The sequence below is a fragment of the Ambystoma mexicanum genome, chromosome 1q, assembly GCF_040938575.1.
Source record: "Ambystoma mexicanum isolate Mex_15411 chromosome 1q, UKY_AmexF1_1, whole genome shotgun sequence".
Taxonomy (NCBI): domain Eukaryota; kingdom Metazoa; phylum Chordata; class Amphibia; order Caudata; family Ambystomatidae; genus Ambystoma; species Ambystoma mexicanum.
This window is the reverse complement of record NC_090922.1, coordinates 804,458,964-804,476,129: the sequence shown is the minus strand read 5'-3', so window position 1 is coordinate 804,476,129 and position 17,166 is coordinate 804,458,964. Positions and strand designations below refer to the sequence as shown.

General features: G+C 49.5%; 1 protein-coding gene across 1 annotated transcript in view; it reads left to right on the top strand.

Moving 5' to 3' along the window:
* LAMC1 (laminin subunit gamma 1) overlaps nucleotides 1–17,166 on the top strand; it is a 922,342-nt gene that overhangs the window by 525,179 nt on the left and 379,997 nt on the right. The window contains exon 9 of the mRNA XM_069641408.1: nucleotides 7,325–7,447. Coding sequence (XP_069497509.1) covers nucleotides 7,325–7,447 — 123 coding nt within the window. The remainder of the gene's footprint in view (nucleotides 1–7,324; nucleotides 7,448–17,166) is intronic.

The window sequence follows — 17,166 nt, the reverse complement described above, 5'->3', positions numbered from 1 at the left end:
GACCCCAGAGGCAAGGGGAACCCATAAGTGTCAAAGAACTGCGGTGGTGCTATTGACCGTGAGCTGAAACCGCAAAGTGCAGCTGATTTGGAAAGAACACATAGCTGCTGATGACTTTCAAACTGCAGTGCAGGAGTCCTCCCGATGTCCTCCCTCTTGTCCCCACGACTGAGGCCCAGGATCTGCAAGGCTGCAACCAGAACAAAAGCCAGCTGGATCCTCTTCAAACATCCGGTACTGCCTTGATTAAGGGGTACTTACGTCTTGTGTCTGTAGTTTGCTTGTTCTCACTGGGGACTTGCAGTAGCTGCTTTTTGCAGAGTTGTTTTCAGTTCTGCCCTTCTCAAGCCTTACAGCTTGTGGCCCAACAGTTATTATTTTTGCTACAAACTCTCTATTAACATTGTGCACGACTTTTGTGGTATCTTAAGAAGTGCCTCAGCTCCCTATACATAGTTCAAATTGACTTTGGCTGTCCTGGCTCCCTGCAGACTCTTCTGACCCATTGACGTTGGTTTTAACTGTCCCTCATAGGTAGTGCATACGTTTAACTTGTATTGCTGGGAAAGGTCTAACCTAGACTTTGTTGGGGGTGTTCAAAAACATGCACATGCTTTGAGAAGCTGTCAACCCTTTTCCTTCCCTAACATTTTCCTTTTCCACAACCCCAGTATTGCATTAAGTATAAAAAAGTGATATATCAATGTCCAGTGTCCTAGTAATTGAAGTCACTTCAGGGTGTAGGAAGGGTGTGTGAAGCATCCGAAAAGGGTATCTACTTTCTTATCTTAAATCCGAGAAAGTGTTGTGAAGTGTATTTTCATTGTTACATGTTGCCCTTTCTAAAGAAGGCTTATTTAAAACTGACAAACAAATACTTATTTTACTAGAAAACCTCGAGTATAAGTCTGTCTTGACTACTTGTATTTGTGAAACTGTGTCAGCTCACATTTACCCCTCTTGAGACACGTCTGGCTGCTCAGCCACTCTACCAACTTGTGTAGTACAGACCTATAACAATAGGTGGGTTACCTAATACCAAGAGGACAAGGGTTGTGTAGTCTTCCCCCCCCAGGGTTACTACATCAGTTCTTGCCTAACAGTCCTAAAGTCCAGCAAAAGAGGTGGGGTCTCTAAGGTTGAAGGGAATTAGCACAGAAAGGAGAATTCTCCCTAACACTAATCAATTTAACTGCTTCTGAATTACTTGCCTTGGAAATTACTGAATGATGCATTGTATGTGAACCTACTTGTCAATGTATAGATTTGTGATGTGATTTTTGAGATGCTACCTGCCGATTTCATTTATTAGTGTGGTCTCAAAGGCCTAAAGAAGTATTTTTCTGAGGCTTGTGGAATCTTCTTAGATCACATGCTCTGCATAGGCTGACTTCTAGTAGAAGCTGCAGAGTATTACAGTGGTTGTTTTTGAAACTCGAAAAGGGGCTTTGACAGGGCGTGCCAGTAATACTATCCCTAGTGTGACGTCCCCTGTACCCATGATCCCTCACACATCGAGGTCCCTCAAATTGTTTTTTCCGCCATTCTAGACAGACTCGGATAGCGCAGTTCCTCTTTCGGTGATTTGCCTTTATTCATATTCAGGTAACGATAGATTATTCTTTCTGTCCTTTATAACACCGCACGTCGAAACATCAACGTTGGTGAAGACGACCGAATCAACCATCGGAAGACTTCCAAAACCGGCCCTTCGACCTTGGAAGGCCGCTCCGGGCTTCGGCCCTCACAGTAGGTAGAGAGGTGGGCAAGGGGCAGGGGTCATTTTAGGATGTATATTCCCCTTTTCTTGAACTCATTCCCCAAGCTGCCCTATTTAACCGTTATGGACAGGACCCCATTAAAATTTTGTCCGAAATGCAGATGTAAATTCCCGTGGGTTGATAAGCACCTAGTCTGTAACTTGTGTCTCGACGGAGACCACGTTGAGGCAACTTGTCGACCGTGCAGGCTCTTCAAGCCCAAGACCTTGAAGGACTGATCCACCAAGCGCTGTGCCCACTACGCCAGGCAACTCGAGACCATGGAGGTAGAAGGTGCCTTCAGTAACAGCAGCAACGCTGCCATTTCAGATGGCGACAGGGCAGCCTCGGCTACCCACGTGCAGGCCCTAGACCCCGGAAGACAGGCCAGCTGCCCTGTTATGGGGACTACACCCGGCGGCGGAAGCACTTCAATTCCACCCACCACTAAACACATACCCATAGCCGAGACTCAGCACATGGCCCGAGCGGACGGCATATTCCCATGGTGTCAAGGGAACGGTCCGTTGAGTCTGTCCTCTGGGCACTCTCGTTCGAGATCGCTGCACGACAGATCTCCAACTGTCGAAGGACTGCACGGGCACCACACGCAAAACTCCTGTCAGGAGCCGATCGTCCGCAGACGAGGCCCTGGCTCTACGAACTCCCGAAACTTGACGCTCTGCGTCTAGCCAAGCCTTATGCCCGAAACTTCCTGAAAAACGCATTTTGGCGGGCCAAAGTAGGGAAAGGGAATCAAAAAAGAAATCCTCGAAGTCCCCTCATAGGGAGAAGTCCCCGGACTCTGGGCCCACCCCTCTTAGGGACAAACCAGTGAAGGCTAGGCCCAATAAATCTGGGTTGATTGCCCCTACAGATTAGGATCTAGGACTCTTCTCCCTCCCCCACCCACCCAGTAGTCATTCCAAGTTATGCACAGCGATCTGCAGAAGAGCTAGATCGGGTCATGAGAAGATTGTCATTCATGGCCAACTACTACGAAAAGAACCCTGCTTATTTTGAGAGTTTTAATGCCACTCCCCCACCACTGCACTCTCTGGCTCTCGGGTCCCTGTTTAATCTGCTCAACCCCCATCTAAACGGTCTCGCTCAGATTCCGGTGCGTAGCACATGCATAGAACTCTATGACCCAGACTCTGAAAACCAGGACATTATAGAGGTAGACCCTGAGGATGAGGCAGAAGTCCTCTATTATGGGGATGACGAGAACCCTGTTGAGGATCCCGACACTAAAATGTTCTCTTATCGACTCTCTTGTCAACAAAGCACCCGCAGTCACAGATTCACCTGTGGATAACCAACCTCTCCTTAATGAGGTGTTGGTAGCGGCAACACCCAGCAAGGTGGCATGCCACCACAAAAGCAGTGACATTCTGCTCCAGGTACCCTCCCATCCCTCTCCAGTAGGAGGGCGCATTTCCAGCTTCACCCATGCGTGGGAGAGAATCACCTCAGACAGATGGGTGCTGTCCAGAGTATCAGGCGGATACTGCATAGAACTCCAACGACATCACGACCACACCACTCGACAAAAAATGCACTCAAAGGAACACCAACGGATCCTCCTTGAAGAGATGGCCACGCTTCTGCTAAAATACGCAATAGAAGTCGTCCCAGCCAACCAGGTAATAAGGGGTATTTATTCAATTTACTTCCTTGTGCCAAAGAAAGTTCTCACAATGCGCCCAGTATTTGGATCTGCGCTCTGCAAACAAGTATTTCAACCCACAAAATTCTGCATGACGAGACAAGAGGTAATCACTCTACTAAAGCAGGGGGATTACATGGCAACATTGAAAGATGCTTATTTTCATATATCAATGTTCCCAGCGCACAGAAGATTCTTGTGTTTCAAGATAGCGAGCCAGCACTACCAATTCAAACTGCTGCCCTTCGGAATAGCATCTGCTCCAAGGGTGTTCACAAAGGTACTGGCGGTGGTGGCACCGCACCTGCGCAGCGAGGCAATCCCAGTGTACCCTTACCTGGACGGCTGGCTCATTACAGGAGAGACCCCCCCCCTGATTTGCAGGATAAGCATTTAAAAACTATCAACCTTCTTTCAATTGGGCTTCTCCAACAATGAGAAAGTCAAGCCTGGTGCCAAGCACCTCAAACAGTTCCGAGGGGCTGTCCTAAACACACAAGAGGTGTTGGTCTTTCTGTCAGAGGAAAGAGCCCAAAATATGCTTCTGCAAATACCGTATTATCAGGCCGGCCGCCAGATAAGGGTGCGCAAAGTTATGAGTTTGCTAGGCATGATGGCATCTTGCATTTACCTGGTTCCTCATGCGTGCCTGCGACCTATGCAGGAGTGGTTGGCGAAACCGTGGTCTCGGGCAAGTGGTCAGTTGGACGATCTAGTGATCGTTTTGCCAACACTGGTACAAAATCTTCACTGGTGGACAAGTGAAAATCTAATGAAGGGGAAACCCTTCTACGATCCAGAGATGCAAGCCACTGTCACAACAGAGGCCTCCCTAGTGGGGTGGGGGCCCCCCCCCACTACTTTCACCACATAGCTCAGGGTCTGTGGTCTCGCGCGGCAGCTCAGAACCACATCAATCTGCTAGAGCTTCTAGCGGTATTCAAGGCCCTTCAGGTGTTCGAATCCCTGTTAACGAACCTATCCGTGCAAATCCTGACAGACGGCACTATAGCTATGTTTTATACAAACAAACGGGGGGGGAGGGGGCACACGTTCTCTAAATTTGTCCGGGCTTGCGCAACAAATTTGGGAATGGGCACTCAAACGGAAGATATTCTTATCGTCACAGCATGTTCCAGGGGAACTCGGCTCTATCGCAGGCTCATTGAGCAGAGATCCCCTACCAGAAGAACACAAGTGGAAACTACACACACAGGTCGTAGAACACCTCGTCTCTCAATGGGGTTTCCCCACAATAGACTTGTACGCTACAAACGAAAACAAACAATGCCCAAACTTCGCGCCAGGTTCCCCCAACCAGGCTCCCAGAGGTATGCCTTATGGATGAACTGGTCAGGGAAATGTGCTTATGCTTTTCCCCTTAACTCCTCTCATGGGAAATGTGGTGAACAAGATCCACAAGGAACACTTGACGCTCATCCTAGTTGCTCCTATGTGGGCAAGACCACCCTGGTTTCCACATCTGCGCCAGCTAGCGATGTGCAATCCAATTAAACTCTGTGCCCATACAATCTGCTCACTCAGCACAGGGGACCCTCAACCTTAGTCAATGAACTTGGCAGCATGGCTCCTGAAGTCATAGAGTTCAGACTTCTTAATTTGCCTCAGATGTATGGATATCCTGAAAGAGGCAAGAAAGCCTAACACTAGGCACTGTTACTTTGACAAGTGGAGATTTGTAATTTGGTGCCAGTCAAAGCAGATTAACCACATAGAATGTTCTCCTACCCACATTCTAATTTATATGCTCCACTTGCTAGATTCAGGGTTGGTATTCAACTCCTTAAAGATCCACCTGGTGGCCTTATCAGCCGACACCACTTCCCACAGTAAAGCCTTCTGGTGGAAGGTACCTGTCATTAAAGCATTCATGAAAGGCGTAAAGAGACTCCACCCTCCAATTTCAAACCCTCCGCCAGGTTGTGATCTCAATGTTGTACTCGCCAAGCTCATGAGACCTTCTTTCGAGCCGATGCACAGTCTCAAACACCTGACTTACACGACTGCCTTCTTAGTGGCTATTACTTCCATAAGACGAGTTAGTGAAATACAAGCATTACCAGTGCAGGACCCGTTCTTTGTTGTACACAAGGACAAATTGGTTTTACGTACTCACCCTAGGTGCTCCCCTGAATTCATCTCCATATTTTATGTGTACCAGTCAATTGAGCTACCGACTTTCTTCCAGGAACCCACTAGCTCAGCTGACGTAAAACTCCACACACTAGATGTAAGGAGAGCAGTGCTCTACTATGTAGACAAGACTCAGCCGCTAAGAAAGACAGATCAACTGTTTGTCTCTGTAGCACCAGGCAGAGAAGGTGACCGAATTTCAAAGAATGCCATCTCTAGGTGGATGGTCAAATGTATACAATTCCCTATCAAACATGACACTGCCTTTTACGCCCAGGGCTCACTCCACAAGAGGAACAGGAGCCACCCTGGCTTTCATTGCAAATGTCCATCTAGACAGTATTTGCAAAGCAGCTACATGGAGCTCAGAACATGCTTTCACTCGGCACTACTGCATTGGCACTCATTCCAAGACAGATACACAAGTGGGACAAGCGGTTCTAAGACATCTGTTTGCTCATGAGCCTGCTCACATCCGTCCTCCTACTAACACTGCTCGCTAATGCATGCACAACATGTGGTCTAAGCAGATTCCACAAGCCTCAAAAGGGATACATTACTGACCGTAATAGTATTTCTGATGCTTTTATCTGCTAGGATTCACATGCGCCCACCCTTCCTCCCCTCGGGGAGAAGGCGCATGGATGCTTACTGAGCTTATCTGATATGTATCTGCTTGGATACAACTGTACTCGCGCTACACCTCCTGCTACCTCATGTCAGGAAAAACAATCTGAGGTACCTCGACGTGTGAGGGATCATGGGTACAGGGGACGTCACACTAGGGATAGCATTACTGGCACACCCTGTCAACGCCCCTTTTCGAGTTTCGAAAGAAACTGGTATACTCCACAGCTTCCACTAGATGTCGGCCTATGCACAGCATGTGAATCTAAGCAGATACAAGCATCAGAAATACGATTACGGTGAGTAATGTATCCCTTACACATACTGTCTAAGATGAATGATTGTGTTATGTATGGACTCATTGGGGCCCTAGAGCACACTAGCTCCTAATATCAAGCCTTGACGGCTCTCCCACAATACCTTCATCGGGTTTTGGCTAAACTTCGACCTCCTTAAATCTCTGCGACAACCCGCCGCTGCTCCCACCCCTGGGTTGATTTTTAGAAATCCATCCCAGCATTCACATAACCAATGTAGGGTGATGAAATACCCCAGGGCACAACCTGGGGTGCTCAAAAAGAATACCTTCTCTTAGGATCCATATGGGCTGCCATAGGGCCATATAATAAGAGGGTTGCCATGGGTCCTCATATTTCTTAACTTATGCTTTCAGATTTGTAAAATTCCCTTTTCATAGTGATCTGTAAGGAACTGCTGTCCAGGCATTCTGGCCGTTTAATAACTAATGGAAAGTGCTCAATTTAGGAGTTGGCACAATTTGCAATCACAGCTTTAAATCTCTTTCTAGAAATAATTTTTCCTGCATTCCATCTTGGCTCTTTCTTAATTATACACTTCCTTTTATCAAAGTCAAACGCTGTGATGTCTCATTGTTGCAATCAAAAGCATTATGATACCACTTCAGCAACCTGTATGGTTTTGGTGGAATGTACAAGACCCTTTTCAGAGGTAATGGTGGAGTACATTTTAAAAAGACCATTTTAACTTTACCTGTGAAACTGATTTTTCAGTTAGTTCTTTCATATGCTTTGGACTCGTTTATAGAGTTCTATAATCTCTATGAAGGTAATTTGTCGATTTTCTTTTCTGGTAGATGAGGAAGACTGGCGTGCCGAGCAGAGAGATGGCTCTGAGATATTATTGCGGTGGTCCTCTGAGAACTTGGATATCTCTGTGATCTCAGATAGCTACTTTCCCATCTACTTTATTGCACCAGGTGAGTGATCATATAGAGTAATGTGAATGGCATATGTTTAGTGCCATTGCATTTAAGATGGCATGGTCAGGAAAGGCTAATGGATCTGCAGGTTCTGCATACTGGAAATCTGCCACAAATGTTGGTGGCATTCTTGAAAAACTCCTTGTTGTAATGAAATTCTCAAAAATCTTGTTATCCTTGTGTAAACGCTACTGGATACATGTACTGACAATTGTTTTGCATGTCTTCCTTAGTAATGGGAAATGAGGCTTGGGTTTTAAGTTTAGGTTGCAGTCATTTTTGCAGGTTATGAATGTTTTTATTTGCATGCTACGCATAGTCTGACATCTGGTGGCTGGTTCTGAGAATTGCATCTTATCTGAACTGACGTACTGTGACAATCTATTACATGTGCCCACTACGCACAATGCTGCCTCCAGCCGACCTTCTCCAGATTTTTCTTGTTGACTTTGTTTTGGTTACTGAGTGGAGATCGGAGAAGAGAGACAGTCCTGGGGCCTTCGACACATGAATCACACATGATCTGAAGTTTTTTCAGTGATGTCGACACCTTTTTTTTAAAACCTTTTTTTTTAGATATTTGTAACATTTCGTCTTACAGCATGGTAAACAGTATCCAACATACCACCTTTGTTCATCTGCACAGTTTCATGTCACATTTTATTACCCCTGTACCCCAACTCTCCCCTCCTTCCGGCCTACAGTATCTCTCACATAGCCATTACATTCCGATCTAAGAGTCCATGTTTGTTTTGCTCCCATTACAACTTGTGCAACTCAGGTGCTGCATCCGTCGTCAATATTGTGGCCACCAAGTGTTTCCAGGCCGCAAGTGTTAAGCCTCTTCCTCCCCTCCGCCGCCTTCTGCCATACTTCCGTTTCCACCACTACCCATCTCTGCAAGTCCTTCTGCCATATTTGAGCTGACTGTTTTATGCGCGCCTTCTAGTTCATCGCTGTTCTGCGTTTGGCCAATATATACGCCGGGTCTTTGAGCTTGCTTACATGTTTTGCTTTGTGCAGCCTCGAAGTCCCCCAAGAAGACATCCCCAGGGGTTCTCTGTCTAGGTTAATTTCCCATCTTGCCTTGTGTCGGGCCCTCTCCCTCCAAAACCGCTTAATTTCAGGGCATGACCAGAACATGTCATTCCTGCGTTCACCTCCCCACATTTCAGGTAAGTCTGTATACCTGCTTGTTGGAATTTGGCCACCTTCTGGGGCATCATGTATGCTCTGTGGGTTATGTACAGCTAGATCTGTTGCAATCTGGCGTTCCTAGACAGCTTCTTGTGGTATGCTTGCGCTCTTATCCACATCCCATCCTCCATTTGTGTCCCCACCTCCTCCTCCCAGTCTGTTCTCGTTTGAATGATCTCCTTTCCTATCTTGGACATCAACAGCTCATAAAGGCGAGATACTTTGTGCCCTCCCCCCGACACATCATACAAGGTTTCTATCACCGCATCTTCTTGCCGGGTTTGCTCTTTGTTGGGCCACGCACGCTTAATGCTGTGTATTATTCTAGAATATACTAAGTGCTGGCCCTTGTGTAGTTCCACTGCCGCCACCAGCCCCTCGAATTCCTTGGGCTGGCCCTCTGACCAAACATCTCCAATCGACGCTATGCCTAGTGGTTCCCATTTCCACCTGAAACTCTTCCGCGTTTGTTCATCTGTCCCCTGTAGCGCCACTAGCGGTATTTGTGGGGACAATGGGGTTAGGTTATTCATTAACTGGCAAGCTCTCTGCCATACCATCCCTCCCAGGCTCAACAGGTCCCCCCTTACCTTGTTTTACCAACCATATACTCTCGTTTAGGAAGTACGGGGCGTCCGCCTCTCTTAGTAATTTGGATTCCGATGTTTGTATTCCAGAGAGCCACCTGGTTACGAATTGCAACTGGCTAGCTAGGTAAGACACCTCGAAATTTGGTAGTCTGATGCCTCCTTGTTCGTATGTGTTTTAGTTTCCACAGCGCTACCCTGTTCCTGGTATTGTGCCATATGAATCTCCTGCATATGCTGTGTAGTGGAACAAAAAATCGCCTGGGTATTTCATACACAACATTTGTGAACCCATGCAGTAACCTCAGTAATGCCACCATTTTTAATAGCGCCGCCCTCCCCATCATAGATAGTGGTAGTTTGGCCCAAAATGTCATGCTCCGATCTTTGCTGGACACCATCCTTTCTATGTTCTGTTAGTGTTCCTCTGCTACATAATGATACCTCTATGCCTAGGTATTGAAAGTGCTCAGTCTCCCACGCTATTGGTAATATCGGGTGCTCCTGTGTTGGTATTCCTACATATATGTCCCCAGGGGGAATATGGTTGACTGGTGTGGATTTGTTATGCCCGATAGGATTGAGTATCGTGCCATCACCTCTAGAATATATTGCAAGTTCTCCTCAGGGTATTGCAAATACAGCAACATGTCATCCGCATACAGTGATATCAAGTGCTGCACCCCTGTGACTAAAATTCCCACTTCCCTGTATTGTTGACGTAAATATGCTGCTAGGGGTTCTAGCACCATGATAAACCGCACCAGGGACCACGGGCGCCCTTGCCTGGTCCCCCTGCTTAGCTGCCATCTTTCTGAGCGGTTTTGACTCGTGCCATCGGCTCACTGTACAGTAGACGAACCCACCTCAAATATGTGTCCCAATCCGTACTCCTTCAGGACCGCCAGCAGCCAGGGCCACTTAAGAGTCAAGCGCTTTGACCGCGTCCAACGAGACTATTGCTACCTCCTTTGTACTCGCTCGGGTGTGATCTATTACATGGTGGAGCCTCGCAAGTTTTCAGTAATGTTCCTGTGTGGTACATACCCAGTCTGGTCCTCATGTATTAGTTTGTGTATCATAGGTTTTAATCTATTCACCAGTACCGTCGTCTGGATCTTGCTATCCTGGTTGAGTAATGATAGGGGCCTGTATGACCCGCATTCTGTTTCTGGATCGTTAGGTTTATGGAGCAGTTTCATAATTGCCTCCCGAAGTGATTCGGGTAGTTTCCCTTTGTCTAGTACCTCATTGAGCATAGTCGGCATGGTGGGGGGGTAGCTAATTTTTGTACTTTTTCTTTTTTTTTTTTTATAAAATTCTCTTGGAAGCCCGTCTGACCCCGGAGCTTTGCTTGTGGGCAGTTGCCTTACCACTAGGTCCATTTCCTCTACTGTTATAGGGGGCTTCAAGGCTCTCCCTATTCGCTTCTTCAAGCCTGGGGGGTGTGATTTCCTCAAGGGCCCCTGGTATATCTATCTCTAACTCCTCCGTGGGATCTGCATATACATTTTTATAATAATCCAGAAAGCATTTGTTCACTCCCTCCTTTGTATCTAGTATCCGCCCATCCCCACCTTTGACCGCTCTGATGGGTTGCCTAGGGATTTCCCTTTTGTAGAGCCAGGCCAGTAGTCTGCTGGGTTTGTCTTATTCCGCATGCTGTCTTTCCAAATACTTCCTATAGCTCAGATTGCTCAATCTCTCCCAGTGGTCTTTGCATTCTTTTTGTAGTGCGGTTCTACTCTGATCCCTCTTCCTTTCCGGCTCCTTCCCGCATTATCCTTTCTTACTTCTGTAGGTCTCTCGTTATAGCGTCTCACAACCCTTTAGATTTCGCCATTGCTGCTCCCCTGGCCACCACCTTCAAAGCTTCCCATACTGTTCCCGCTGAGTCCACACTGCCTATGTTAATATCGAAATATTCCTGAATTTCATCCGTCGGGCTTTCCCTGAACCCAGCATCTTTCAAGGCTTCATCATTCTCCAAGTGGGGATCATCACTCTTGAAGGTCTAACCTGCCATGTAACTAGCAGAGGTGCATGATCCGATAAAACTATCGCTTTGTAGTCTTTGTGTCCCCTCTTGTGTTGTATCCGCCCACATAAAAATTTAAACCAGCCTAGTGTGTAGGTTGTGCGGGGCCGGGAAATGCGAATATCCTCTCTCCTGAGGGTGCCGCTCTCTCCATACATCTGCCAGATTGAAAGTTTTGTATCAGGGAGTTTAGGGCTTTGGCCGCTGGGGTTGGGTGTGAGTTTCGTGTCAGACCTGTCCAGGAGTGGATTCAGTGTGCAATTAAAATCTGCTCCCCATACCACCGTGCTATCCATACAATGACTTATCTTGGTGTACAGGGATCTGAGGTAAGCAGTGGTGTCCTAGCTCGGTGCATATGTGTTAATGATGCATATTTCTATATTTTCCAGCCACCCTCTAATCCACACCAGTATCCCGCCCTTGTCCACTTCTGATCTGAACAGCTTAAACAGAACATGGGGTGTGCTATCCACATAATAACCCCCCTGGTGTATGCTGTAGATGTCGCTCCTATGGTTGTCCCTTTCCATTTGCCGGTCACAACCTCTAGTTTCGAGGGGATTGGGTCCTCCGACGTATTCCATATCTATGACAGGTAATGTCCACAGCTGTGCTGCTTCGGAAAATCTTTGGCGTCTGCGTCGATGACGTCGATGCGCTGTCCCCGAGGACCTCGGCCGACGTCACCCGATGTGATAAGTAGGACGCACGACGCCCATAGCCTCCGTTCCGTTTTTTCCACGAACGTGTTCGCTTCGTGAATCTCGGTACGCCTCGACTCGTTGGAGTTGCTGTTTTCTATTCTCGGTTCGTTGAACCTGTTCGGTTGGTTGTGAAGACCTGTTCGTGGCGATGTCTTTCTCCTTTTCTTCAAGAACTGCGGGGACTGTGGGTCCAAGATGTCGGTCACGGACTCGCACAACACCTGCCTCTGGTGCCTTGGGGAGGCCCACGATACGGACGACTGTCGACTGCCAGTCGCTCACTGCAAAGGCCTTGCGGGAACACCAGAAGAAGCTGTCGGTAGGCCGGGTGTCTAAGCCCCGGAAGTCGAGGTCTGCGGGGCTTTCGACCGATGACTCGAGGGGTGACTCTCCGCGTCGTCGGAAGTCCGGTGGGTCTCCTTCCAGGAGTCGGTCGCGCCACTCCTCCGCCTCTTCTAGGCATTCCAGGAAGCGCCGGCATAGGTCGCTGTTAAGACGGATTTCTGAACTCTGTCCTGGTGGCGCAGAAGTTCAGAAGGCCAACCTAATTACTTGGAACAGGGTAACCTCTGGACGAGCCAGACCAATCAAGGTAGCGATCGCGGCGGTCAAGACTAGGTCTCAAGAGGGGTTGAGGGTGACTGAAAGCCCGCAATGAGCACACAAAGCAAGATCACTTACAAACTACTCCAAACAGTTGTTATATAAAAAATATATACACATTTATTTTAAGGCCTTTAAAACAATGACCGTAGCGAGAAAATCACAATATTAAACCAACACATACCATATCAACACAATATATATACAAATACGACAGTCACAAGCGTTATATGCACGAAATGTGTAGTCCACCTAAAAGGGAAGGAAAACAGGCAGTGCGAAATAATGCTTAGACCCAGTTCGCCTTCAGCGGCACCTAACTAGATGGAAGTCCGAGCCCTGCGAAGAGTGGAGCCTTGTGCTCAAAGTACCTGCACGCGCTGGTGCCAACGGGCAAAAGGAGAAGCTCTTCGAGGGAAATCAGGCAGTTCAGTTTAGTGCGCAAAAGAAGAACAAGTTCTGCGACTCAAGCGCAGCCTCCACAGTGGGCAGAAGCAGAGCGCGAGTACGGACACGGGTGCTGTTTTACACAGCGGGGAAAAGCAATGGGCTCCTGCAGGAGGGCGACCAGATCCTAGCTATGCTACTCACCGGTCCCCGATGCAAGCAGACCCAGGCTTCTCCGCGTCCGTTTCAGCAGCTGGCAGGTTCAGAAGAGCAGGGAACGCCTCGTCGTCGTGTTGAGTAAAAAGACGTCCCAATCGAAGAAACCCGCACAGTTTGTTACCACAGCAGGGCAATGGAGCGGCCGTGTGTATTTGAGCCAAATGTACACTACTCACTTCAGACTTGGGAACGCCAAGTGTACGAAGCATGTGAGAGTGACAAGGACTCGAAATACTACACAACCTGGCGGCGGTTACAGAGCAAGACTCCCGTGTAAGCTGGTCAGTCAGCTGGATGGCCCAGAGACGCTTCCGAAGGCTTACTGGCAGGAGATGGTGAAGATGTCGAGAATAGCTGTTCCCGCTATTCCAAGGGTCGAAGTACCAGCACAGGCATTCTGGTTCGATCAAAGGTGAAAAGGGTTTCACAAGGCGACAACAGTGCAGAGGAGGAGTCCTTCAGCGGGTCACCAGCGATTCCTCGGTCCAGCCTCTTGGTTGCAGGATACTTGGCTCCTGTATTCCTTCGTTCGTGAGAACTCAGGAGATCGACATGGTAGTGGTGTTTCCAGCCCCCTCTTATCCACGGTTCCCTTCGCGCCAAAACAGAGGGGACCCAATGGGAGATCCGCTCATCAACACTCACACCATTCGTGGACCAATCACGGACCAGGGTGGTCCCAGGCATTCACACCACCCTAGACTCTCTGGCACCCAGGATGTGTATTGGGACCAGACATCCCAGCCCACATCCTGGAGGCACACACAAGACATGTAGAAGCCCGCGAAAGCATCCGTGTTTCGCGGGAAAGTACATGCCCAAATAAGGAAGGCCCCGGGTCGGCTCGACCTGGGGAAGGTGAAGGGAGCAAGACGGACAGGACAAAGGAGCCTCGTGGTCTGGCCATTTTGGGAGCCAGGCCACCATTTTGGGTTAAGCGCGGAAAACGCGCTTAGAACGCCAAAAGGAGCTCAAAATACAAAGATACGATCGCTGCCACCATTCCCGTCCCTGAATTACTTGCACCGATCAGATACAATCCTAAACGAGTATCTAGGGCCTGTAGAAGGCTAGAGACCCAAGAGAGCTGTAACTTAGCTTACAGTGCCCTCTTGTGTCATGTTGCACGAAAGCCGCAACATGATAAAAGAAACTACGGGAAACAGCGTTCCCCGGTACTGACTGTCTTAAGGGCATGTCAGTTTCCCCGTCAGAAAGGAGCGAAAGCCCAGAGGAGTGCGGCAGAAGGCTGCACTTCTCTGGCAAAGTCAAGAACAAGGTGAAAAACAACAGCAAAAAGTTTAGGGGTTACCACATGGAAGGAAAATTACCTAGAATTACGAAATCTTTCCTAACAGTCGCCTTCCCTGTCCTCTTCCGAGGACTCCGCCCGTCGGCGGGCCGCTTATCCCTCCATGCAAGCGACACCGGAGGAATGGACTTCCTTCGGGAAGCAGATGCTAGCGATTCTAGAATTGCAGGGCACCGGTCCGTCCGCGCCTGCGAGTGGGCTCGGTTGGCACCGGTCGAGAGACACCACCCGTACGCATTCGGGCTCGGGTGGTCGGCACGGCTCGCGGGAGAGGTCCTGCTCGGACAAGGGTAGCCGTTCTCGCCATGCCCGTTCCAGGTCCCGGTCCTCGACGCGCTCGAGACCGCGTGATCCTGTGTCGTCTTCAAAGAAGACGTCGATGCCTGTGGCGCCGGGGTCGTCAACGATTTCTCTCGAGGTTCCGTCTTCGAGGGGGTCGTCTATGCCGTCAGCGCCCAGGTTGTCGAGAGACATGCTCGGAGCTCCGGCTTCGAGGACTGTGTCGACGCTGCAGCTGCTGGAGGCGTTGCAGCCGACGTCGACGCCTTTTCTGTCGGCGCCGACTCGTTGGGCGCCCTCGACGCCTTTCGAGGCGGTGGTGTCGGAGGTGCCCCGTGGCACGGGGTTTGCCCCTAAAAAGGCTGTGGCTAAGGTCCGGCACTGCTTTGGTCTGCAGAGGTCTTCCTCTCCCCACCTGGAGTACATTTCAGAGGGTGATGAAGGCTCTGATGGCGGCCTGGTTCAGGTTGCGGTTCCAGATGACCTTATCTCGGGCCATAGCCAGTTTGATGACCTGAGGCAGTCACTGCATGATGCCAGTGGACTGGACACCTCTCCGGAGGTGGAGTTTTAACGGCCGGAGCCTGGCACTCATGCCGATTCGTCTTATCAGCGCCTTATGTCTCGGGTTACCGAGTACTTGGGTTGGTCAGCTCCCCCAGGGGAGTTCGTTCAGGATGATCTCACGGACATCCTTGATCTCGGTCCACTCACTGACCCGGTTTTGCCTTTTCATATGGCTCTGCAGAGAAGGGTGGCGGTGGCTTGGACTGCTCCGGAGAGTCTCCCGGCAAAGGGCAAGTCTTTGTCGCAAAATTACTGTCCAGCCAGTAGCGACCCCTGCTACTTGTCTAGGCACCCCACCCCGGAGAGTTTGGTGGTGCAGGCGGCTACGGCCCCGGCAAAGCAGGCGTCGTATCCTACCATCCCTCCGGATAGGGACGACAAACGTTTTGACGGCTGGGCGAAGAAAGTGTTTTCTTCTGGGGGTATGGCGCTTCAGGCGGCCAACTCCATATGTGCCTTGTCTCGTTTCACGCACACTCTGTGGAACTGTGTTGCATTAGCGGCTGATCATATTCCCGAAGAGGACGAACGGGATGGTTTCGTTGCTATGGTTCAGGATGGCAAGGATGCCATGTGTGAGGCCGTTCAGTCGGGTTTGGACTTGGCGGATTGTGTCAGCCGGTCCATGGTGGCGAGCACCGTAATGTGCAGGTTTGCCTGGTTGCGGAAGTCTTGGTTCGCTCCTGATGTGCAGTCCCGGCTCCTCAACATGCCCTTTGACGGTGAACACTTTTTTGGCAGCAAGGCTGAAGAGAGCCTTGAGCGGTTGCAGACCTCGAAAGCTGCAGCGAAGTCGTTGGGCGTTGCAGTTTGCCATCCTCCGCCTTTTCGTCGTAGGGGACAGCAATGGAAGGGAGGTTCCTTTCGCTATTACTCGTCCTTCAGTAAAGCGAGAGGAGCTAGCAGTCAAAGAGGCCATCGCAAGAGTGCCAGACGTGGAAACAAAGGTACTCGAGGTGCCAAGGCCGCTCGGGCAGTTGCCTCTTTGCCCTCAGGCAACGCCAAGGCCGCTACCACTCAGTCATGAGGCCGGGTCCCATGGTTCGCCGGTTGGGGGAAGGCTGGCGCAGCATCTTGTAGAGTGGCAAACCATTACTTCGGGTGTGTGGGTTCTGGAGATCATAACTCACGGCTACGGTCTTCCTTTTCGGCAGAGGCCTCGCGACAATCAACCAGGGAACCTCTTTGAAGAGTCCGGATCCGCTCCTTGAGCAGGAAATTCAAGCCCTGCTGGAGAAAGACGCCATAGAACTGGTGCCTGTAGCGGTACAAAGGATGGTATTCCCCTTTTTTATGATTTCAAAGAAAGAAGGGGGATTGAGACCCATCATGGACTTGCGCGGTTTGAACAAACTCCTCAGGAAGGACAAGTTCAAGATGGTGACTCTTTCTCAAGTCCTCCAGGCCCTTCAACTTCAGGACTGGTTGGTATCTCTCAACCTCAAGGATGCTTACTTCCATGTGCCGATCCATCCCAAGCATAAGAAGTACCTGAGGTTCACGGTTGGCGACTCGCACTTTTAGTTTCGGGTCCTGCCGTTCGGATTGACCTCCGCCCTCGAGGGTTTTCACCAAGCTCATGGTGGTGTGGCAGCGCATCTCAGGAAAGGGGGATTCACGTCTACCCCTACGTGGATGATTGGTTGATCAGGGGGAGCTCTCCCGAGCAAGTCCTGGATCATCTGTCCGTCACCTGTCACTCGCTTCACAGGCTGGGCTTCTCCCTCAATTTAAAGAAGTCCCACTTGACGCCAGTGCTCGACACGTCCCTGGGACAGTGTTTTCCTCCTCAGGTGAGGGCTCTTCACATTCAGCAGATG